The sequence below is a fragment of the Muscardinus avellanarius genome (assembly GCF_963383645.1).
Source record: "Muscardinus avellanarius genome assembly, chromosome: 2".
In the NCBI taxonomy this organism is placed as follows: Eukaryota; Metazoa; Chordata; class Mammalia; order Rodentia; family Gliridae; genus Muscardinus; species Muscardinus avellanarius.
Genome location: NC_137787.1, coordinates 82,503,010 through 82,517,960, shown reverse-complemented (window position 1 = coordinate 82,517,960; position 14,951 = coordinate 82,503,010). Strand labels below are relative to the sequence as shown.

General features: G+C 41.5%; 1 protein-coding gene across 3 annotated transcripts in view; it reads left to right on the top strand.

Annotated features, from left to right (window-relative positions):
* Positions 1-14,951, top strand: part of FMNL2 (formin like 2) — a gene marked incomplete at both ends in the record, with an annotated part of 311,524 nt that overhangs the window by 279,352 nt on the left and 17,221 nt on the right. For all 3 annotated transcript variants that reach the window (XM_080689059.1, XM_080689057.1, XM_080689058.1), the window contains 6 exons: positions 2,117-2,218; positions 3,893-4,205; positions 4,531-4,749; positions 10,447-10,571; positions 11,653-11,855; positions 14,536-14,770. In XM_080689059.1, coding sequence (XP_080545185.1) covers positions 2,117-2,218; positions 3,893-4,205; positions 4,531-4,749; positions 10,447-10,571; positions 11,653-11,855; positions 14,536-14,770 — 1,197 coding nt within the window. The remainder of the gene's footprint in view (positions 1-2,116; positions 2,219-3,892; positions 4,206-4,530; positions 4,750-10,446; positions 10,572-11,652; positions 11,856-14,535; positions 14,771-14,951) is intronic.

Genomic DNA, 14,951 nt, shown 5'->3' with positions numbered 1-14,951 from the left:
TGAGATTCTCACCAACCTAGTGAGATTCTGTTTCAAAATAAAAATAAAATAGGGCTGGGTGTATAGCTTGGCGGTAAAATGCCCCTGGTTTCAATCCCCAGTACCACCAAAATTAACTAATTAATTAATTTAAAAATATATATGTATGTGCTACCTTTATCTTAAAGTATGACAGTCCTACAGACAGTATTCATAGTACTTTTATGATGTATATCTGAACAGTTCTGTCAGTTACTTAAATCCTTCCTTCCTTCCTTCCTTCCTTCCTTCCTTCCTTCCTTCCTTCCTTCCTTCTTTCATTTATTATTTTGTACTGAGGATTAAATCTGGGGCATTCTACCTCTGAACTACACCCCCTATTTTATTTTTTGTTTTGAAACAGGGTACCACTAAGTTGTTGAAGCTGGCTGTGAGCCTGTGATCCTCCTGTCTCAGTCTCCCAAGAACTGGGATTAGAGGCATATGCCACTGTGTCTGGCTCAGTAGATTCATTTAAACATTTTCAAGGAAATTTCAGATATCCTCTTCTTTAGGTACTGGAGATTGAGCCCCCACCAGCAGTCTACTTCCAAGCTACACTCCTAGCCATTTTTACTTTGAAATAGGGTCTTACTAAATTGCCAATGGTCTCACTAAGTTGCTAAGTCTGGCTTTAAAACTGAGATTCTCTTGTCTCAGTCTGGGATTACAGTCATGTGCCACCATTCCCAGTCCAAATATTTTCTTCTTTCAAGAAGAGTTTTTTTCTCCATATAATGTCAACTCTATAGGGGAACAGGAGTCCCATTTTCTTTAAGGGACATTTCTTGGCACAGGCCAAGAAGAATATGAGTCTAAGAGTCTTCAGATGGTATTCATGTGTTCATTATATATATTGGCATATGAGAAGAACTCAAACCCTGTTTGGAGGACTATTATTTTTCTCTTGAAACAGCCATTTATTTCCCCACTTTTTTGTTTAGAGTGTTAAACGTCCTCCATTTCCTTACCTTTTACCTTCCCTCTGAAAACGGTGTTTCTGTGCCTTGTGGCTAAACACTTTGGTGAGCCCAAACCCTTTCTTGCGAGGACCAAGCAGGAACCAGTTAACCTCTGCTTAATAGAATTTATTGGCCAGGTATTCCTTCCCTTCAAAGATCTGTGGTATATTCTGATTCTGGTCAATGCAAATCACTCTCCCTTCACTTTTGGCCTCCCTCATTGTCTTGACTTGTGATCATTTTCAGTGAGTACAAGAAATCAGAAGTTGCTTAATTGTACAGCCTCGTGCAAAAGGCACCTATTTAACACATGGCTCAACCTGCCTCTCTCTCTCAAATCCTCAGCCAGCATTGCCTGACCATACTTATGTCCATGTTTATAGCCAACCACCTTTAATTCAACTGCTCCTTCCCATAACTTCTATTATTTGAGTATATTGGAGTGAAACAAGCAGTTATTTATCTATTTTTTTTGCTTTATTTTGTTTTGTTTGGTTTGGATTTTTTTCCCCCCAGCTGACTACCTACAATGATGGAACCAAGCTTTTTTGGATCTATACTTTTCAAAAGCTTCTTCCTGATGCCCTCTCCTTGAGGGCCGAGAGAGCCAGTCTCCATCCTCACTTTACTGATTTTACTCTGACCAGCCCCTGAGGAATGGAGGGATACACACCATGTATGTTGAATCCCTAAGGAGCTGAGGTGTGGGTTTTATTAAAGATCAAGTATAGCTGGGCGTGGTGGCGCACGCTTGTAATCCCCGCGCTTGGGAGGCGGAGACAGGAGTTTCACGCAGATTCGAAGCCAGCCGCGCTGGCTTAAGAGACCCTGTTTCCAAATGAAAAAAGTATAAAAATAGGTCTGGGAGTGTAGCCCAGAGGTAAAAGGGTTTCCAGGAACCCCAGTACCACCGGGGGGTGGGGGGGGGAGGAGATCAAGTATAAATGATTCATCCTTGGCAGAAAAATAGATGTATTCAGAACTATATTATAATATTAATGTTAGCAGAAAATAACTTGTGGAACACATGTGAGGCCCCGAAGGGCCCCTAGTGGTCTTACCACCACACTTTCTGAGGACTAAGCACCTTATACGAACGATCCTGGGTTATGACACCATTGCTTTCAAATTTTTAGCTGTCAGAAAAACTGCAAGACACGGAGAATGAAGCCATGTCCAAGATCGTGGAACTGGAAAAGCAGCTCATGCAGAGAAACAAAGAACTGGATGTGGTTCGAGTAAGTGTGAAGATGACAGTCACCTGCCCAAATGGGGATGGCAGGGAGCACGCTCCAGCTCTGTGAAGCTGGACACGGAGTGCGCTCATTTCAGAGGGATGCCATGATGCATTCCTGGCATATTTATGAGACCCATTTCAGAGGTGACACTCCAATGAAAAGTACACATAGCCAGCGCCCGTGTACACATGTGTGTGCATTCAGATAAAGTTCAGTATGTCCTTATCACAGACTTTGGGAACAGCAGTGTTTTCTCATCTGGAGGAGGCTGCGTTGATTCTGAGGCTCACCCTTTTTGTTGGAAATAAAAGCACAGCATGGGTTTAATTCATGCCACTTATTTATTTTCATTATAACTTGGGATTCACTGTATTTTTTAAAGCTTTGCTTCTACTCAAAACTAGGTTTGGTGGTTGCTATAGAAACAGTGAAATTACAACCAAGGCCAGACCTATTGGCATTCACCAAAAAAAAAAAAAAAAAAAGAAAAAGAAAGAAAGAAAAAAAAATGTTGGGAAGGGGATGCAAAGCAAAACCAATCCATTTTATTATCAGATAATCCCAGTTATTGTATTTGGCCTTACTGTTGTTTTACCTTACGTGTCAGGTATTTATTGCATGCCATCTGTGTGCTCGGAATTTTGCAGAACATAAAAACACCAGCATGCCCGGAGGGCTTCGGGCAAGTGGCTCGCCTTTACACCACCATTAATGCAGTGACACATTTTATGTGATGGTTATCATGTCTGTGTGTGTTGCTTGATATTCTGACATGTCCTTCAGTTAACTCTAGGAAATTTCTTTTCTGGCACACCACGGAGACAAAATTGTAGCATATGGACTCAATTCAAGTTCAGACTCTTAGATTATTAATAATAGACAGAGTGTGAAGAATGTTTCCCTGCCTGCTAGAGGTTTGTGGTGAGAGATCACATGTGCAAGGCCCAGCAAGTACGTTTAGTTCTGTAAAATGCCTTTGAGTAGAACCTCTATGGGCCCCTAGTAAAAGGAATCAGGACAGCCTTTGAATAGAAAATTGTAACTTCTTTGTTTGCTGTTAAAAATCTAGACAGAAATGAGCAATTAGTGGAGAAAAGCGTTAGCCTGTTTTCTTAAATGTGTTACCAATGGGAAATTTTTACAGCAGTTGCCATCCTGAGCTTGGTCCAGGGGGCACAATGAGCCAGAGGAATCCATTCATTATCCCATGCTTTGCAGATTTTCAAACCTAATCTGACTTCTATCCAAGTCTGATTTTTAGGGCCTTTTGTCTACTGTTAGCTGATATGTGTATCTAAGAGTTACAAGTGAATGTTAAAATAAATGAAAGGAAAACATGCTACACCACCAAAACCCTTTGGAGTATTTCAAAGTCAGCCTTGGGGAATAAAAGTCATCTCTGCTCTGTTCCTTTCTGCCTGCAGGGAACATTGAGTGAGTTCATTTCTTAAATGGAAAGCACTTTATTAACAATGGCAATTGCTAGAATATGTTGCATATATTACTAATTCATAATTACTGGGACTGTCTAGGTTCTGGCTGAGTTCTCTGAAATGCCTACATATATGAGTATCCCTTTTCTCTTTAGTTCTTTTTTCTTCAGTTTGGCAGGCTGGTGGTCATAAATGTGAACGTCATGTAAAAACAAACTCTTAATTATGGTCTCTTTTGCAGGAAATTTACAAAGATGCAAACACTCAAGTTCACACATTAAGAAAAATGGTCAAAGAAAAAGAAGAAGCCATTCAAAGACAGTCTACTCTGGAAAAACGGATTCATGAACTGGAGAAACAAGGGACCATTAAAATTCAGAAGAAAGGGGATGGGGACATTGCCATACTGCCAGTTGTGGCTTCTGGCACAGCATCCATGGGGTCAGAAGCAGCAGCGGGTAACTATGTGGGACCAGTTTCGGGGGCTGCCTCCTCAGGAGCCCTGCCCCCTCCTCCCCCACCACTACCTCTGTCAGCAGACACCCCTGAAGCAGGTAAGAAGCCTAATGGAGAACTAAGGCAGTATCAGGACATGTGTTTTTTCTTTACCCCACTGACCATTTGCGTCTTTTGTCTGCCTTTGTTGACATGTTTCTTTTACTTACTGATTTTAAGAACTATTTATGTCTTGAGATGGAGCTTATGAATATTGATTTCACTTACATCGCAATATTTCTCCCATTTGGTAATGAGAAAATACTGTTTCATGAAAGCCATCTTTTGTCCTTTTAAATACTGTTTTTATGTCCTTTATATGGACCACATGTTGCAGGAAGACCATCCCTCTGTTTTCAGTGTCAATCTGTTTCTTTTCTCTAGTGCAAAATGGCCCAGTAACACCACCTATGCCACCGCCTCCCCCTCCCCCTCCCCCGCCACCACCCCCACCCCCTCCACCACCTCCGCCACCTCCTCCTCTCCCGGGTCCTGCAACAGAGACTGTGCCAGCTCCTCCACTACCACCGCCCCCTCCTCCCTCTGCACCCCCGTTGCCTGGGACATCTTCACCGACAGTGGTTTTCAACTCAGGATTAGCAGGTAAGACGCAGACTTAAAACCAAGGTATTTCACTAAAAAATACTCATAGGTCTACCTCCAAGGAGTTAAAGCCACTCTTTCAAAGACCAGGTCTTTGGCAAAGGCATGTGTTTCCTCTTAGTGGCATTGTCTTAGGCATTGTCTGCTGTATGGCCTTTGTCACACTCTCTAGCAAGAGGCTCTGATCTCATCTCAAACTCCTCCTTTCCACTCTCCCCACCTAGAGAAGAGAAGAGACAAGTTACCATCTTGAAGACCAGCACATTTTTGTGAATTGAACAAATATTTCCCGGACACCTGTAGCAGTTGCAGCACAGACATTGCGTGCCTCTGGTTCTCTTTTGTTTGTTTAAGTTAATTCAAATGTCTCTAAAAGAGGAAATTATTCTTCCATGTAATTACTTGATGCTGACTTCCAGGTGTAAGTCTTCTGAGCATTGAGAGTTTCAGAATTTGCTGGAGTGGATTTAAGCTTCAAGTGGGGAGGTGCTGCCAACAGCAATATCTCTGTGCCTAGAAAGGCTTCCAAATAATTCATGCTGTCTGCCTGCTAACCAGAGACGAAGTGCAGCCCTCTCTCACCAGAGATGGCGGGGTGCCCAGTGGGAAGAGGAGAGTTAGCTAGGTGTGGTGGCACGCTTATAATCCCAGTACTCAGGAGGCTGAAAGAGGAATATCACAGGTTTGAAACAAGTCTCAGCAACTTAGCAAGAATGTTTCCAAAAAAATTTAAAATGGACTGAGGGTGTAGCTTCAAAGTAGATTGTCTCTGGGTTCAACCTCTACCACACACCACCACCCCCCAAAAAGGAGAGGAGATGCTCTAATGCTTTGAAACATGATCTTATTTTTGGCTCTGGGAAATGAAGGTTTACTCTTTTCTATAATACTACAAGCCATGGAATGTATCCCCTGCATTCGGAGTTGCTCCGAGATTGCCATGCCTGCAAGCGGTCACCATGGGGTGACCGCTTTCTCATTCACTATATAGCCTGGAATTCTCCTTTCCACCATGAACTGCTGTGCTCACACCCTCCACTCCCAAGGGGACAGTCGCTTTCAGAGCCTTTTGCCTGAAATCTAACAGACAGTCTCAGCTATAAAGATCACGATCTCCTGGTCTCCCCTTCAAGGGTCACTTCCACAGTTTACCAGCTAGTTGTTAGGGCTGATTCCTTCTTGTGACTGGAGCCCTTTTCGACACCTGGGAACTACTATTAACAACTTCATTCCACTTCAAATCCATGACTTTACTTCCATTCCAACTCTATAAAAACTGTCAAGGACACAAACAAGATGCCTTGTCCGAAGTAATGTTCATAGTAAATCATTGACTTATTTCTACCCTTCAAGGTAATGTACTCCCCACCTACCACTTTCTTCTAGAAGTTTTATTGCTTCTGAAGAGAAAAGTTGGAGGAGAGTCATCCTGAGCTGTTGGATTGTGGAATGTAAATAAACAAACAGGACTCATAACAAGCCCCAGGAGCCCATGCCGTCACCAGGAAATCCATAAATGGCTGTGCACCTGGGCTCCCTCCTTAGACTTTCCTTATAGCTGCTGAGGAGCAGTCACGGTGAGACGTGTCTGCTGTGGTGTCTCATTTGGAACTGCTTCCTTTCTCTCTGGAAAAAGCTAACATGTGACTCAGCATCACCTCCTTGCACCTGAGCTCTGATGAAGAATTCAGATCCACGCTGGCAGGCAAAAGGGCCAGCAGCTTACACTCGCAGGTCAAGGGTATGCTCCCAAAGGGGCATGTCCTGTCTGCTTAATTTTTTTTTGTTGTTGTTGTTTCTTATTTTTGCCTGGGCTCTTGCCACTACTTAATTTTTAATATTTGTTGGCTCTTTTGACTGTGTCAAGTTTAAGGTATAAAGCTCTGGTAACTGACAGATGCCTTCAAGGTCTCTAGGGTTGGAAGTTGTCCCCATTGTGCTTTAGACAATTTAGAGGAAAATAGGTGGGATCATTGTGTTTTGTTCCATAAGTATCTGTTAAACAGTTACGAAGGACATCATATCTTAGAAGATGTAAGGATTACGAGATCCTTAGGAGTTTCGATAGCTTGAGCTTGGGCACTTTCAACAAGGTTTTTTTGTTTTGTTTTGCGGTACAAGGGTGGAACCTAGGAGTATTCTACCTCCAAGCTACACCCAGCCCTATTTTTTATTCTTTATTTTAAAACAGGGTTTCACTGAAATAAATGCAAAGGCCTCACTGAGTAGCTGAGGCTGTCCGCGAACCCGGATCCTCCTGGCTCAGCCTCCCAAATGCTCAAAAAGGTTTTTAATCTCTTTATTCGTTCTGAATTTGACTTTTAGAACTTAGTGATTGCAACCAGTTTTGTGAGATGTTTTGCCAGTGTGTTCAATAACTCTCTTTCTCTCTGGAACGGAGAGGCCAGACAAATTGGGATGCCCCAGCAGAACCAGAGATAGAGCTGAGTTGATATTCCCAAGACTCCCATGAAGTGAAAAATGTATAGTATCACCAGGCCTCCAGATTCACAAGTGACAGGCCTATTTCTGTCTTCTGTGAGCAATGAGCAAGTGTACTCTTGGTGGCCACAAGAGGGGACCAGGACAAGGTCTCCATAGTTTCCTCAAATCTGTGCTAGAGTAATCTGGCTCCGATTCCTTGAGTAGGTCACTTGTGATAGACTGCTGGGATGCTTGTTGACCTTTACTGTATCTTTGAGAATCTAGACTTGGATCCTCTCAATAAGGATCTGGACCTTGGCTGAGTTGTTTTTTTTTTTTTTTTTTTTTTTACAAAAAATTGTTTATGTCCAGAAGTAGTGTCCCATGCCTATAATCTCAGTACTTGGTAGGCTGAGAGAGGAGGATCACAGATTCAAAGCCAGACATAGCAAATTAGTGAGACCCTGTTTCTGAACAAAATAGGCTGGGGGTGTAGCTCAAAGGTAAATGCTCCAGTACAACACATGCATGCATGTACACACACACACACACACACACACACACACACACACACACACACACACAGAGTTCAAGTCCTAGGAACTGCCTAGCGCAGTTAAGTAGGACTCTTTGAGAAAACTACTATGAAATAATTTTTTCTCTTTTATAAAAAGGATTTTATAAAAAGGATTTTTAAAAATAAAACAAAAAGTCTTCATGGCAGACCTGAATGGAAACAAGTTTTGTGCTTTTTACTGCCTTGTGAAATATGTCCAAGAAGCATGGAATTCTATGCTGAGCTCATGAACCACTGAGCCGTGTGACTCTAACCATATCTAACTTTGTTGTATTTTTTCTGTTCTTTCCGCTTCCACAAAAGATGGGCCAATCAAGCTTTTCTGTAGGTTGCTCCTCCCCGAGTGTGTTGAGTATCTGCCATGTGTTCCTGTGGTCACACTGTGCTTGACGTCGCCCACTCCATCTGCCTTTGCTCCATTGCATTTGACATTGTGTCTGCGGGGAGGCTGGGTGGCGGCTGGCTCTTACCCTGGAAGTGCCCACACCTGGTAGCTGAGCCAGTAGAAGAGATGGTTGTCCTTTAGGCAGGCATTCTGGATTCATATGCCATGTTTCTTTCTCTCTGAGGGAAGGAATGTTCTTTGTTTTCTGGCTCATAGTCAGACCTAAGGCTTTTACCCTCAAAGGATTTTAAATTTATTTAAAGGAAACATGGAGGACAGGGAGAAACTGCTGGCTGCCCCTTCTCTAGTGTCCCCCTTATGGCCTCTGGTCATTTGGCCATGAGCCCACCCATCCAGAGCCACGTACTTTAGCCTCAGCCCTGGCAATGCGGAGCACATCATGACCATCTGTACACCCCTCCTGCACTGCCCCAACTCCATCCCCAATTAAAGTGAGGAAAAGTTTCCCAAGGAAAGTGTGCTTGCCAGTGTTCTGAACTGAGGCATATGCCTAATTTCCTAAAGAGTTAGGAGGGCGGCCGTGAATGAGTGAGCGCCCTGAGCTTGCTGTGTAAGGTAGCAAGCACAACGGACCGGCCTGCCACCTCCTTGTGAAAAGAGCCCCACAGCCCCTCTCCCCTTTGCCGAAGTGCCAGACTAGAGGAAGCAATGTCCATAGAGAACATGGGTTTTTCTGGATGACATAGACAGAATTGAAGTATGACAAGACATCCTACACTTGGTTGTGGGGAAAGTGTGCCATGTTTGGTGGTGGAGAGGCCTGGTTTGGCAAAAGGTGTGTCTGTGTTCCTGCATGCTTTTATGTGGATTTATCAGATGACATTCTGACTCTTTCTGTGGCCTTCCTAACTCTGGAGGAATGAGAGGCACCATCTGTGTCCCTTTTTCAGAAAATGCCAACCAAGGCAGGTGGGTGGGGGGTGTGGGATAAACACCAGGCACGGGTTGCTTTCCCTTTATTCTGCACTGCAGCGTGGAAGGTCTCCTCCCTCCCTCAGTTACAGCAGAGTTGAGCTCACACACTGTGCGAAGGGCCCCCAAGTGGTGGCCATGAATGCATAGGACTAGTGCCTTGGGAAGACTTCTTAATGATGTGCAATATAGTTTTAAATGGATTACCTTTTTTTTTTTTCCATCCTAGCTTTTTTACATCAAAGTGAAAGGAGATGATATTCTCCTCGGCCCCTAAAAGATAATCTCCATTCTATTAAGAGACTTCAGAGGTAGGGCTGAGGCAAGAGGGTTACAGCTTTGAGGCCAGCCTCAGCAATTTAACAAAGCCCTCACCAAATTAGAAAGACCCTGTTGCAAAAGTTTTAAAAAGTGAAATAGGGCTGGGGGGTTATAGCTCGGAGGTAAAAATACCCCTGGGTTCAATCCCTAGTACAAAAAAAAGAGGTTTCAGAACTCTTAATGGGTCTGTTGATATCTCCCAAGGATATACATATGACTCCTGATGAGAACTTTAAAAAGAGGGAGAAGGGGATTGACAGCCCCTAGCTTGCTTGGAATAACCTCGCAGCCAGTATATTCATTATAGAAGTCAACTGCAGGAATATATTCTCCTGTCCGGAAAGGCAGCTTTCTTGGTGTGCCATGTCCTTGGTGGTTTAGAACAGCGACTAACTGTAGTTTCCAATTATCCTGTAAGGTTTCTTTGTGAATATGTGTTCTAGAGTAAGAATTTAGGATATTCAGTTTTGATGGTATTTGGCTTCTCTACTATCTATAATAATTTTTGCTGATACTTTGCTTTTTTTCTCCTAACATTGTAACTAAAAAGCAGCAATTCAGTGCCTAAATAAAAATAAGCTAAAACCAAGGGGGAAAAAAAAAACCTGATCTCTAGATAACTTTTAAGACAATGATGTGCCAGTCAACCAAATGAGAATTTCAAGTGGCTCTGTCCACGTCCAAATGTGATGTTTTCCATATTCTAAAGCACTTGGGTGGGGTGTAGTGTTGCACACATGTATTCCTAGCTACTTAGAGGATTAAAGCTGGAAGATCACAAGTTTGAGGCTAGCCCAGGGAACTTAGTGAAAATCTCTCTCAAAATAAAAATAAATAGGACTGGGGTGTAATTCAGAAATAAAGTTTTTGCCTGGCATACGCAAGGCCCTGGTTGGAACCCAGGATCTCAAAATAAAATAAAAACAAAATCCATTTGGGTGCCTCTTGTTAGCCTTCCTCCAGTGTTAAAGTGTCATCTGCAAAGACTGTTGACTAATTGTTCTAGAGGGTTAATTATCTTGAGGAATCTTAATTTCATTCTTTTTGACATCTTTAGCTGTGAAAATTAAGAAGCCAATCAAGACGAAGTTCCGAATGCCAGTGTTTAACTGGGTTGCTCTAAAGCCAAATCAGATCAATGGCACGGTCTTCAATGAAATTGATGATGAGCGAATTCTGGAGGTATATTTCTCGTTGACTAGAAACTAGGGGTATTGTCTCTGCAGCAAAGTCAAGATGAGTGCTCTCTTTCATCTGCAAGTTTTGCTCAGAAAGTACTAGTGTTTTAAGAACCTTGATGTAAAGAAGAAACAATTTTATTCTATCAAGGAACACAATTCAATGCTGTCTTATAAGACTATACTAAAATTAAGTTTAAAAATTAATATGAAGCCAGGCATGGTGGCACACTCTTGTAATCCCAGCATTAGGGAGGCTGAGACAGGAGGATAGCGATTTACATACAGCCTTGGCTACTTAGTGAGGCCCTTTGCAACTTCGTGAGACCCTGTTTCAAAATAAAGAATAAAAAATAGGGCTGGGGGTGGAGCTCAGAGGCAGAAAGCTCCTGGGTTCCATCTCCAGTATTGCAAAAAAAAAAGATTAATATGAAATAAGTAATATGAAATAGTTAATATGAAATAATTAATATGAAATAAGATGGGGCATGGTGGCACATGCCTATAATCCAGTACTTGGGAAGCTGAGACCGGAGGATTAAAAGTTTGAGGCCAGGTCAGTCTCACAATTTAGCAAGATCCTTGGCAAGACTCTGTTAATTTAAAAAAAAAAAAAAACAAGAAAGAAAAAGGTCTAGGGGTATATCTCAGAGATAGAATCTTCTTGAACTTAATCCCGAGTATATATATAGTTTTTGAGTAGTTTCAGTGTATATCACAAAATATTATATACTATGTATTCTTACATTTATAAAAGGACATAAAACTCCTTTATTGAGCTGTATTGACTACACAATTATCCTATTACCTTGTTTGATGGATAATTTTAGTCTATGGCGGCTGTCTATGCAAGCTAATTGTTTAATTAAATTGGCTGGTTGAAATCAGTAGTGTGATTTGGACATTTACTTCTGTATATGTGTTAGAAGTTGTACTCTAACAAAAACAGGAGAAATAAAGCAAGCCATGACCAAAAACATGTGCTTAATTAGGAAAAGTAATATCTTTGCTTAAGAAACTGTGTTAATGGTAGCTTTAGGACCTGATTTTTAAGTATTTTCCAATGTCTTCCCTCTTTACCCTAGGATTTAAATGTGGATGAATTTGAGGAAATATTCAAGACAAAAGCCCAGGGTCCTGCCATTGATCTTTCTTCAAGCAAGCAGAAGATTCCACAGAAGGGATCAAGTAAAGTGACTTTACTAGAAGCAAATCGGGCCAAAAATCTTGCCATAACTTTAAGGAAGGCTGGGAAGACTGCCGACGAGATATGTAAAGCCATTCATGTGTAAGTTTGAGACATTTGGGAAAATTATATTTCAGTAAGGTTAGAATAAAAGTGAAAATAAAGTTATAAATTAGTAGATAATAGAGATATTTCATTGGTGGGGCTTGATCTAAGATAAAAGATGAACAAATTCTTGATATCCACACTGGAGAGATTCCACTTACTATGTTGTATATGCTACTTCAGACTTGAGTTACGATGCCAGCACTGAAGAAGTGGGCCCGAAATTACCCCGGGTGGTGCTTGATTCAAATGAGCAGTTGTTTTAGAAGAGTGGCATTTGGGTTATGACATCATTTGTTGTCTTGATCTGCTTTCTTACTTAGGCCCACAGCAATGTTCACATAAAAGGAGAGCAGTTTGAAGAGTTGCTGATGTTAAGAAAAGGGAGAAATAGCAGCTTTCTCTGGAGTATCTGAATTTTATCCAGATTTGTTAAATACAAATTTGATGGCATTTGTGGAATGATGTAGTTCAAGTCCAAATGCAAATATGATACAGATGCATGTTTTAACTCCTAAAAATAGCAATGTGAATTCTGTTGCTCTTAGTACTTAGTACTCAGGACATTTTAGACAAAGTTCTTTTTTTTTTTTTTTAATTCTTTAACTGCATGGAAGGCATTGTTGTTTTATTTCTCTATTAGAAAAATCTTTCTACTTGTCTTGTGGCTTTAGTGATAAAGATGTTTTAAAATTTTTTTAGGAAGTAATTCTTTAACTGTTGGTATTTTATAGATTTTGATGAGAGCCTGTTGGAGGACATGATCCTATCATTTACTCTTAGTTTGTATTTGCAACCAAGATCATGATCCCATGGTCTAGTGCCTCTTACAGTCTGTTCAGATTTCTAATATGGAAATCTGGTATGCAGCCTGTTTCTCTTTTTTTAATTAGTAAATTTACTTATAAAGAATAATGGGTTTCATTGTGATATATTGATACATGCAAATAACATCCTTATCACGATATACCTTAGTTGTCAGTGTGATTTAACTATAATCTTATTTTCCTTTTAAATTTTGGTGGTATTGAGAATTGAATCCAAGGGCGTTTTGCCTCTGAGTTATACTCCCAGCCTGATTTTATTTATTTATTTAATTTTATGAAGAGTTTCACTAAGTTGCCAAGGGACTCACCAAGTTACTGAGGTTGGCTGTAACCATACCTGGTGTGTAATTCTATTATTTTGCTGAAAAAAAAAAAAGACTGTCCAGAACTGGGTTTGCTGGCTCACACTTGTGATCTCAGTTATTCAGAAAACTGAGGCAGAAGGATCAAAGATTTGAGCCTGGCCTGGACAACTTAGTGAAACTTGGTGTCAAAATAAAAAAGACTGGGAACTGGGCCTGGTGATACACAACTGTATTCTCAGTACCTGGGAGGCCGAGACAGGAGGATTGCAGGTGTGAGGACAGCTACGGCAACGTAGCAAGATTCTCAGCAACCTACTGAGACCCTGTTTCAACACAAAGACATAAAAAGGTCTGAGAGTGTAGCTTGGAGGTAGAATGCCCTTGAGGTCAATCCTCAGTAACACACATATGTGCGCGCGCGCATGCGCGCACACACACACACACACACACATGATATAGCTAAGAGTTGACTTTGACTAGCATGTGTGAGGCCCTGAGTTCAACCCCAGTGGCACAAAAGAAGACATAAAAAGCCCAAACTAACTAAGATTGTTGAGAGAATAAAATAGAGGGTGTAGCAAACATATTATTTGTTCAAATTGAGCATATATACACAATGTCTTGATATTTCTCACAGAATATATGTACTTATTCTATCATTGAGAAGATCATGGTCAGTTCAGCATATCATTGTCCTTATTCCTGTTGAAGATTTGTCTCAGGACCCCTGCACACACCAAAATGTCCAGATTGAGAAGTACAAATTGTCCAAATTGCAGTACAGATTGTCCAGATTGCAGTACAGGGGACTGAACCCCTTATTCTTTCTTTTTTTTCTTTTTCTTGAAACAGCATCTCACTAAGTAGCTGAGGTTGGCCAGGAATCTGCAATCCTCTTATTTGTCTCCCCAGTACTGGGATTATAAGTGTGTGCTACCATGTCCAGCTCTTGGATGCATTTTTTTCTTAAAAAAGATAGAGTAATTTGAGACTATCCATTTTATTGAAATATTTTACAGAATTCAGCAGATATTTATTCTGCAACTGTATGTACAGTCTTAACATCTCTAACAGTCCTTTGAAGGCCTAAAGAACTTGTCCTCATACCTGGGTGTGGTGGCATGGCGTTTGTTCCAGTATTTGGGAGGCTGAGACAGGAGGAACCTTAAGTTTGAGGTCAGCCTGGACAACTTAGTAAGACCCTGTCTCCAAATTTAAAAGAAAAAAAAGTTCTTGAACCACTTAACCATCAGATGTGCCAGCTTTGATTCTTCTCTCTTCTCTTGTCAATTACTCTTCTGGAGGCTTCAAGCTGCCCAGAGCTCTAAAAGCTGAGAATGACAACTGTGATACGGTCTTAGGAAGGACCAGTTTAGGCACCTGATGCTCAGACAGGGCCAGCACCAGGGCAGGGCATCACAGTAGGATCATGATAGGGATCTGCAGCCTACTGAATTGGGAGTGGATAACTTGGACTGGTTGGATGTATGGAAAATAGGGTATTTTTTTTTCCCTCTCATGGTGACCTGTCCACACACTCTTCAGATTTGACTTGAAGACACTGCCGGTAGACTTCGTAGAATGTTTGATGAGGTTCTTGCCAACTGAGAATGAGGTGAAAGTGCTTCGGCTCTACGAGCGGGAGAGGAAGCCCTTGGAGAACTTGTCAGATGAAGACCGCTTCATGATGCAGTTCAGCAAGATCGAGAGGCTCATGCAGAAGATGACCATTATGGCCTTCATTGGCAACTTTGCTGAGAGCATTCAGATGCTGACCCCCGTGAGTGGACCAGCTCTGGCAGGGCGGGCTCCAACAACATAGTCTTCTTTTTTTAAGTCTCTCCTGGCATTGCACTCAATGTAATGGGTTCCAAAGACTTCTTAAAAGAACTTTCTAAATTACATTTTTATTTCGGCCATTTTTTCCACATTGTGTATGCAAAGTACATGGATTTTTATAT